A 10089-nucleotide genomic window follows, 5' to 3' on the forward strand; every position below is an offset into this window, starting at 1 on the left:
GACTAATCACGTGATCTCTCGTCGCTTTATAAACGCCATCAATGTGCTTTGACTTTAATTTTCCGCTCAGCTTTAGGGAGTGAGACACTTCGACCCGCACAAGAAGCAGTCTGCGCCTCTGCGGACATAAAAATCAGGTATGACCCATGTGTTCCGAAATCCTTATGTAGTTTTTTTTATTTGGGTTATTTTGAATAATTTGATTAGTTACTCGAATGGGCTTATTTTATTTAAGACCTTTTATTAGAGAATATTACTTCTACATTTATTTATTCTTCTACATCATAAGTAACACTTCCTGGTCTTTCAACGTCATTCTCGTTTTGCTAGAAATGGGTTCATGTTTTTCCGTTAGAGCTACTTGAGTAACGTAAACAGGGCCTGTTGTTAAAGCGAAAGTGTGATTTAAAGAAACCTCATCTTATCTGCTTTGCTTGTACGAGTGTGCATCGTGTTTCTTCATGAATGCAATATTCGCGTTCAAGCTTGTTTGTGTGAGCTCATTGTGTAATAGCAACCCCTTAAATTAGCAACAAACAATATCTGTTTACTTTGTCACCTCTGCTTCCTCAACCATGTAATTCAACGAATATATATTTGAGCACTGAATTTTTCCTTTTAACTCTAGTTAAACTTGCAGTAGCATTGGGTCAGTAAGCCTGGCTTTGCCCGTCAATCGTCAGGTTATTAGAGTAATTCCGCTGACTCATGCACACTTGTATCAAAACCCATGATTGATGATGTCAATGTACTGTTTTGAGGAAGTGTAACGTTAACCCGACTTGTGTAATGCATAGCAAAAATAAATGGGTTCTATCAAATCGGTGCTCTCATGACTTGTACAGTTTTTATCTAATTTGGTTTTAACTAAAGATTGCTTAATCGTTAATATCGGGTCAAAACAGAAAAAGGACCTGCAGTAGAGTAACTAGCCCTCACTACTGTACTGCTTACACATTGAGTGGTTGACTCAATGTCTAAAAGCTTTACTTTCTGCCTGACTGCAGTCATAAGTGCACACTGCAGTGGGCAGTCAGTGGTCTGTTTTGAAGTGTCCTTGAAGTGCCATTCAACCCGTTCAGTGTCCAGTTGCGTCTGCATTTTCTAGTGATGTTTTGATATGCTTGAAGCTTTTATTCCATATTGTGGTTAATAAATTATAGGTTGAGATTTGCTACAGATTCTACTGATTTTTTATTTATTTAAAGCAGTTTTGTAAAGGTGGTGCAGGTGAAAATATAACTTGTTTACCCTTTAGCATGTGGCAACTGGGTTTCCTGTGCATGCTCTCAGCCCTTTCTGTTAGCTGGGCGCGACCACACCTTGCTCCTCTCTCCCATGAGATGGTCAATTTCATCAATAAAGCCAACACTACTTGGATGGTAAGATAATCTGGTTGTACTGTTTCTCTAACTGATGCATAAAACATGTTCCGTATAATGCATTGTTCACTTTTGTGAAACCTATTTTTTATCTTAAAGGCTGGCCATAACTTCCATAATGTGGACTACAGCTATGTGAAAAGGCTGTGTGGGACTTTTCTGAAAGGACCCAAACTCCCTGTCATGTGAGTCCTTTAAATGTTGTGTGGTGAAATGTAAAGACAGAGGAAGTGCAACTTTTTACTTTTGTAGTTTTGGTTCACATGTGACTGTTACTTATGTTGTATGTTTACTTCAAACATACCGCTTTCAGTTCTCCATTCTGGGTCTTAAGTAATCCATTGTGTGTATCTCCACTGGCACAGGGTGCAGTATGCTGATAACATCAAGCTCCCCGCTAGCTTCGATCCCAGAGAACAGTGGCCCAACTGCCCCACTTTAAAAGAGATCAGGGACCAGGGCTCATGTGGTTCATGCTGGGTGAGAACTCTTAAAGAAAGCGTAATATTTAAAAGATGTTTTGGTTTTATTGCGTCTTTCTAAACGCAGGTTTTTGTTGTCTGTAGGCTTTTGGGGCTGCAGAAGCGATCTCCGACAGAGTGTGTATCCACAGCAATGGCAAAGTGAGTTTGGAGATCTCCTCTCAGGACCTGCTTACCTGTTGTGAAAGCTGTGGCATGGGGTAAGTCTACTTCTGGAGACTTTGTCGGTTATTGACCTGTTGGCCAATTAGATGTCCAGTCTATAATTCGTTTTAATCTCCTCAGGTGTAATGGTGGTTACCCATCTGCTGCTTGGGACTTCTGGACCCAAGAGGGCTTGGTGACTGGTGGACTCTATAACTCTCACATTGGTTGGTGTCTGCACTGCTTTTGACTTAAGTTAAGGGTTTCTTCAGAATGCTCAACTGTGACTGTTTTCAGGTTGTCGGCCATATACCATTGAGCCCTGTGAGCATCATGTAAATGGCAGTCGCCCACCCTGCAGTGGAGAAGGGGGAGACACTCCTAACTGCGACATGTCCTGTGAGTCCGGTTACAGCCCAGCCTACAAGCAAGACAAACACTTTGGTAAGGACATTTGAACAAATCTGCTAGTTTGGTACAGATTTTTTAGTTTTCCACATTGTTGCTTTTAGTTTAGGGTATTGGCTTAAATGATGTTCCTTAAAGCGATTGTTCACACAACTCACCTTTTCAACTCAAACATGTATGATGTACTTTCGCAGAACACCGATGATGCCAATTTAAACTAATATTTTCAAACAATGGCGGTACCCATTTACTTCACTCTCGTTGGTTCTGCATCCATACAATTGAATTGGTACTGCTGTTGTTTGATTACCAACATTTTCAAAATATCAAAATATAGTATTGTTCTGCAGAAGAAGGTCATACAGGTTTTAAAATGACAAGATGAGTACCCTTTTTTAACTATCCCTTTAATTGCCTTATTGACAACATTGTTCATGCTCTATTTGGTATGTCATTTGCAGGAAAGACTTCATATAGTGTTCCAACTAATGAGAAAGATATCATGAAGGAACTGTACAAGAATGGCCCAGTAGAGGGAGCCTTCACTGTATATGAAGACTTCTTGCTGTATAAGAGTGGTAGGTTTCAATCTTTTTTTCCATGTAAAGGAGTATGTGAAAGTGTTTGTAACTTGTAGTTCTCTAAAACATTTTTCTAGGTGTCTATCAACATGTGAGTGGATCTGCAGTGGGCGGTCATGCTATTAAAATACTAGGCTGGGGAGAGGAAAATGGCGTCCCTTACTGGCTTGCTGCCAACTCCTGGAACACAGACTGGGGTGAAAATGGTGAGGGTTTTTTTCCATCTTAAAAGGACAGCGTGCTCATCCTTTGCCTGTGTTTGAATGGAATTTTAAAAGGTGTATTTCTTTTGTTTATAGGTTACTTTAAGATTCTCAGAGGTGAGGACCACTGTGGCATTGAGTCAGAAATTGTGGCTGGAATCCCCAAGTAATTTTTCAGAAAAGGCGAGATGAAATGAGCTTTCTGTTCAAAAGACAATTGGTCTGATTTCAACAATAGCTGACTGTCGTTATGTATGGCCATGGGTTCAGTTCAACAATTGTGTTTTATAAGAGAAATGAACTTTTAAGATTGTGGTGCCCTCTATGATCTGGTACCTTTTTAGCAGTTTTTGATAAGCCTCCATGCACAACTGAATGTGTAACTTGTGAAGATTGAGTCCAGCTTTAGACCAGTCTACAATAGCAATGCATTTTAACCACCTGCAGTGCTTTTGCCTATTTTTTTTAAATCACATATTTGGGTAAAGTGGGTTTTTATTTGATTTGTATTGTTTTAATTAAAGTTGTCAATGTAATAAATATGAAATGCCAAAAACCCTCTCATTGGACAAGTTCCTTTTTTTTTTTTTACATCCGTTAAAGGCACCGTTCACTCAAATGAGAATTCTGTCATCCTCTTGTAAAACCTGTGAGACTTCTGCAGAATACAAAGAATGTTGGTAACTGAACCGTGGCGGCACCCATTCACTTCATGCATTGGTTCTTCAAAATATATTGTGTTCTGCTGAAGTAATGCAAGTTTTAACTGACAAATGGATGAATAAATTATGACCATTTTAATATTGGGTGAACTATCTAAACCACATCAACAAATAAACCCGTAGGATGATTTTTACAACGCAAAATACTCTTTCAGCTAGTCCTACCAGATAAAAATACACCCATATAATAAATTTACAGTGCAATACCCGATCAAATTGTACTACCAGTATTAAAAATGTTAAATGATTTAAAAACAAAAATACACTCCGATTCCCGTAGCAGCATAAAATAAAAGGTTAGGCAATTTTATAGCGCAAAATGTAACATTGATTTTCATATGCCTAGTAGGATGATTTGACAGTGACTGTTAGGATGAAATCTCAGAACAATGGGTTATTTTGGTTTGGTTTTAATACATATAAAGGCATGAAACTCTTGAGCATCAAGTTGGGTACTAAACGTTAATGGTAACTGGCTCTTGGCGTTGACTAGCATAACTTTCAGATTTTGCATAGTTTGAACAATGAATTCAAATGGTTGGGAGTTCCAAGGAACACTTTTGTAACTTATTGTGCTGTTTGGAGTTGACTGTATGAGAAAGTTACTTAACACATGCTTTCAAAAACAACTCTGTATATTGATATAATTTAGGCTCCAGTTGTATAATATATCCATTTGGTGAAACCTAAAAAAAGCAGAACAAACTTTATGGTTCCCAAAGTATGGCCGCTTTGTAACTGAATGGTAAATTTGGTGCATTTCATGGACTTGCATGTTCTGTTCCTTGATCATCATGCAACTTTTCTTATTAAAGCTGTTGTCCATCTGGATGTTCAGCAGTTTCTGGAATCTGGTTTAGATCTCTAGGCTCCTCAACCTGTCTGTGTTGTTGAGCTGGTTGTGTCTCATTCTCGTGTTCTACAAGCTGGTCTTGTTCGGTCTTTTGGACCTCTGCCTCTTGCAGGTGAATTTTAGGATCTCCTTCCTCCGTTTTTGTGTCTGTTTGATCTCTGTTTGTCGCTTCTACTATCTCAGCTTGGCTTTCACGGTGCAAAATGTTGTTTTCGTCTTGCTCATGGTCGAGCGTGTATGATAACAGCTCAGAGGGAGCCAATAACCCGTCCTGGTTCAGATCCTGAGTTTGCAGGAGGTGATCCACCAATGATACAACCTAAAATGTGAGCGTTTAAGTTGTGACAATTAAAATCTCTTTAGTTTTAATGATGTACCAAAATTACCTCATCAAATCTAAACTGCACTTACAGAGTCTGTTGACTTTGGCATCATTGCATGATAAGAGAGAAAATCAGTCAGAAGCTGCATCAATTCAAGGCCATCCATCTGCCCACTTCTATCATAGTCATACAGCGAGAATAGGAAGAACTCTGTGACAAAGCAACCACATCACAAGATTGGTCACCCTTACATAATTTGCCTCAAAAATATAAATCCTTATCTGGTTATTAGCCATAAGTTAGGTTCTCATTTAGAACAAAACTTTTAAAGGGACAGTACACACATTGTATTAGTATATAACTTTTACTACAGAGTGCAAAATCTGTACTGAAGCATGTTTCATGAACACAATAACAGTGACTTGATATATATCTGTAAGGTTAACAGAAAGACAATGTTATTAATGATCATAAAATATTAACCTTGTTCCCTTGTGTTGAGCTCTGGACTGGTCTGACCCTCCTTTAACCTGGTCTTGATGTAGCTTTGCAGGAGCCTATAACACATAATTTCAGATCAATAAAAACAATGGCTACTTTTGTTCAGACCTATATGTTTATACCAGGATGTAAGGCCATTATAAATAAGGCAAAAATTGCTTTTTATTATATCCAATATTACTTGCTTAAGCATGTAATTGTGTCAGCTGTAAACTTCTCACTGATGTGTTATCACTGACCTGACAAAGGACTTTGAACATTGGTGCAACTTTATTACCTAACTTGATAACATCCATTCAAAGACAGTTCAACAAGACTCAGAAAATATGTTTAATGTTATTTTTTAAACAAAAACCTGCGGTTGTCTTCACCAGGTCCAAAGGGATTACCAAGTTCTGGTGTGAGGACGCCATCACTAATAAAAAAATAAAGGAAAAGAAATATAAATGGGCCAAGCTGATTTCACATGTTTAGTTATGTTTGTCCTCATCATAATTGTATATCCACTTTAGGGAATCCAATCTACATTCCCACATTTATATTCATTAGTTTGACAAGAACTTCAGCATCGATGTCAATGTTATCAGCAATAAGCATGAGAATGACATCTAATTTATATAGTAAATAATGCAGGTTTTCAAGTTCCATGAGTTGAGTATACCTTCTCATGCGATCTGTTTAGAAACACTCATTTGTGGATCACACAGAAAACATATTTCCAGCGTGGTCTTTGAAATTCAGAGCAAACTTCACTGACTGACTGACTGAGCATTGTGCAATATTATTATTACATTACAATAAAATTTCACACACACAAATTCAACCTGTTTCATACACACTATACATTGACAATATTAACCACTAAAACAACCCTTTAGTCTTTACGATGCAAAGATAACATTCCACCCATAAGCACCTGAATATTCAAGACCTATACAGTACAAATAGAGTGAAACGACATAATGTAACATCCATAAGACTCTGTAGTATCGTTATGCTAGTATAAAGTAACGTAATGTTAACGTGACCATACCTGGAGATGGTTTGGACTTGTGGAGCACTGATACTCAATGAAGGCACGATGAGCAGGAATAGAAACCTTGCTATGATCATGTTGCATGCTACATGGGATCTCACACCTGTCACGGCAACAATAACCGGTAGAAACCATCAAACAAGCTCATGAATAACGATAAACAGTGTATGAATCAAATAAAATCCGGTCATATCTGCGGAAATACATGAAGAGTCAGCTGACTCATGACAGCTGAGCTAGTATTCTACACTGCGGCTATTCAGTCTGTTGTCCTCTGTATCATTACACAAAAAATGATGCGTGTAACTAAAGATTATCGAGGCAACGATGTTAATGTATACATGATGTACGTAATCGAAGTATAGGTAAGCGCTGGTACTGTACCTCGCTCGGTCGCAGTCAATGGTCTCTCCATGATGAAACTGTGTTCTGTTAAACCAATCCCTGTTTTCATCTGTGACAGGGTACACGTGGACTCCGTTGTCGTCCCGGCCTGTAAAAATGTGCTCATCCTATAACGTTAACGCCGCACATCAGATATCATCATCGCCACGTAGATTGCGTTTTCAACACGGACCGCCTATATACGTTATTTCATCCGATACTGAGAAAATTGTATGTATGCAATGCTCTGTTTATATAAATATATTGTTTTGGTAAGTGTCTGGGATCAAGAGAACTGAAAGAAAAACCATCTGCGTATATCGCAACGCGTCTATCTCACCTTCGGAGGAAATTGTGCAAGTATTGCATTGTCTAAATGCTCATTGTCGCCATATAACTCTCATTCAGTATTTCGCCTCCACAGACAAATGTATTCATGTAAAGACAACCTTGCTTGTCTCGCTGCGGCCTCTCTGGCAGTAGGTCCTACCATGTCAGATTTTTCTACCACAGGGCAAAATTTAATATAATCTAAACCACATCGACAAAATAAACAGGTAGGATGATTTTTACAGCGTAAATATCCTGTCAGTTTTTCCTACCGGCATAAAAGAAACGTGTAGGATTCATTTACAGCGCAATACGCCATCAAATTGTACCAATATTTAGAATGATTTAACAACGAAATACACAATCAGATTCCCGTAGTAGTATAAAATAAACAGGTAGGGTGATTTTATTTCGCAAAAAAAAATCGTTTTATTGATATGCGCATGCCTGGTAGGACAATCTGACGGGAAGGATGAAATTTCAGGACACCGGCCGTCCCACATCCAAGTGTGACGTCAAAGCCACGCCCATATAAGAATACGTCACCTCTTCATTAGATGATTAGATTAGATTAGATTCAACTTTATTGTCATTACACATATACAGGTACAGTGTAACGAAATGTAGTTTAGGTCTAACCAGAAGTGCAATTAGCAAGTGCAGATATACAGTGTGAATAAATACAGAATACAATATTAGGAAAATAATTTACGTTGGGCATGTACTATGAAAATATGACAATCGGTATGTACTATGAACAATATATACAGAAGGCTATATACTGTGAACATTAATGTACAGGAGGTTATGAACAGATAACAATATAGACTATACAATAGTGCAAGTGACTTGAGTGTGCATTAGTTACAGACATTAGCTATTAAAGTTACAGTGCAGTAGATGAGTTAATGTGGTTATTAAAGTTACAGTGCAGTAGATGAGTTAATGTGGTTATTAAAGGTACGGTGCAATACATGAGTAGATGCAGATATACAGTCACAGTGCAGTAGATGAGTTAATGCAGTTATTGAAGTTATAGTGCAATAGATGAGTAGATGCAGTTAGTTATGCGATAGATGCAATAATGCAATAGATGAGTTACAGTGCAGTAGGTGAGTTAGTGCAGTTATTAAAGTTACAGTGCAGTAGATGAGTTAATGCAGTTATTAAGGTTACAGTGAAGTAGATGAGTTAATGCAGTTATGAAAGTTACAGTGCAGTAGATGAGTTAATGCAGTTATGAAAGTAGTCCATTAGTGCAAATGAGCATTCAGTGTAATGTTCCTGGTGTGCAAGTGAGCAGTATAGAGTGCAAATGATGCGTGTAAACAGTCCGGTAGAGCAGATACATGAAGTACTGGTGTGTACAGTTCCGTCATGCATGGCAGCCCTGTAGTGCAATGTAAACATTGTAATAGCAGCATTAAGTTAAAGTTATGAGGGTAGTGAAATCAGTGGGGAGCAGAGTTCAATAATGAAACAGCTCTGGGAAAAAAGCTGTTTCCTAGTCTGCTGGTTCTTGCCCGGAGGCACCTGAAGCGCCTACCGGAAGGCAGGAGAGTAAACAGTCTATGAGCGGGGTGAGAGGAGTCCTTGAGAATGCTGCGAGCTCGACGCAGACAGCGTTTCTTCTGGATGTCCTCAATGGAAGGGAGTGTAGTTCCTGTGATGCGCATTGAACATTGATGCGCATTAACATTGAAACGGATAGACGCAGTAGGTGGTGTTTATATGGAAGGCCGTTTTGGCAAATATAATTTCGTGTACAGACGTCTTTGTTTAAGCCAATTATGAGTCCCAAAACGAAAAATTTGCGTACAATTAATTAAACATATATTCGTGATGTCATCATTTACGTTACTACGTGTCATTCAAACGTGACATTGCACGTGGTCCCATGCCATTCGTTTTCCCGTATAGGTTAGCACTATTTAAATACACATCATAGTGACATATACAAGGAAGATGGCATTTCAAAATACAAGAGGAAGAGGAATTATGGCTTTAAAACTGTAGACACATTCTTTAAAATGTTCACTAGCAAGCATAAAAAATACTGTAATGCACTCAAGTGTTTATTATAGTAGCCTATATTAATGTATACAGTTATAGTAAGCAGTTGAGGCCAATTTTATAATAATTTAGCTAATTTATAATTGAGTAATATTATATCTGCCATAATTTTTCAATGTTAATGTTTCATTGCGATTATTTAATTCTTATGTTATTTATTGTACTGTTATTTAACCCAAAAATGAGATCCTTAAACAGTAGGCTATATTGTTATTAAACCTTATTTTGTATGACATTGCTTAATAATCTTAATTATGTGCCCTCTTTTGTTGTAGATTTATATTTAGCCTAGTTGTCTCTGGGCTCTGTAAAGCTGAACAACAATGCCTCTATATTATATAGAAATGTTAAATAACACATTATGCTCATTAGGTATTGTATAAACAGTACAAATCGTCTTGGTTACGTATGTAACCTCAGTTCCCTGATGGAGGGAACGAGACGTTGTGTCGAGAACGACAGATGGGGTTCGCCCTTGAGAACCAATCAACTCTGACTACTATAGAAAAGGCCAATGAAATTTGGCGAATGCAATTTGCATGCCGGGCTCCGCCCCCGGAAATCCGGTATAAAAGGAAGCCGGCGTGCAGCATTCACTTACCTTTTGTTCTGAAGAGCCTGAGACCTCTCAAACTGCAGCAGAATACGATACGTGTTCGTGGCATAA

The 10089-nt window shown here is 38.2% G+C and overlaps 2 protein-coding genes across 3 annotated transcripts; one reads left to right on the plus strand and one right to left on the minus strand.

Moving 5' to 3' along the window:
* The first annotated feature begins 7 nt into the window (after nt 1-7).
* Nucleotides 8-3756, plus strand: ctsba (cathepsin Ba). The gene is made up of 10 exons (XM_056768333.1): nt 8-137; nt 1259-1382; nt 1482-1567; nt 1748-1862; nt 1949-2064; nt 2150-2235; nt 2306-2452; nt 2878-2994; nt 3075-3203; nt 3297-3756. Exons 2-10 carry the CDS (start codon nt 1260-1262, stop codon nt 3368-3370), a joined length of 993 nt encoding a protein of 330 aa, XP_056624311.1. The 5' UTR covers nt 8-137; nt 1259; the 3' UTR covers nt 3371-3756.
* A 247-nt stretch (nt 3757-4003) lies between these two features.
* On the minus strand, nt 4004-7852 carry cgref1 (cell growth regulator with EF-hand domain 1). Of its 2 annotated transcripts, XM_056768335.1 has the most exons (8): nt 7622-7852; nt 7360-7523; nt 7020-7147; nt 6633-6738; nt 5955-6014; nt 5582-5655; nt 5187-5308; nt 4004-5094 (listed from the first exon to the last, which is right to left on the minus strand). In XM_056768335.1, exons 2-8 carry the CDS (start codon nt 7386-7388, stop codon nt 4732-4734), a joined length of 882 nt encoding a protein of 293 aa, XP_056624313.1. In that variant the 5' UTR covers nt 7389-7523; nt 7622-7852; the 3' UTR covers nt 4004-4731. The 2 variants fall into 2 exon arrangements, with proteins under 2 accessions (XP_056624313.1, XP_056624312.1); XM_056768334.1 differs by having other exon boundaries at nt 7360-7852.
* Between the last annotated feature and the right edge of the window lie 2237 nt (nt 7853-10089).

This window comes from Triplophysa dalaica, chromosome 15, assembly GCF_015846415.1.
Source record: "Triplophysa dalaica isolate WHDGS20190420 chromosome 15, ASM1584641v1, whole genome shotgun sequence".
Classification (NCBI taxonomy): Eukaryota; Metazoa; Chordata; class Actinopteri; order Cypriniformes; family Nemacheilidae; genus Triplophysa; species Triplophysa dalaica.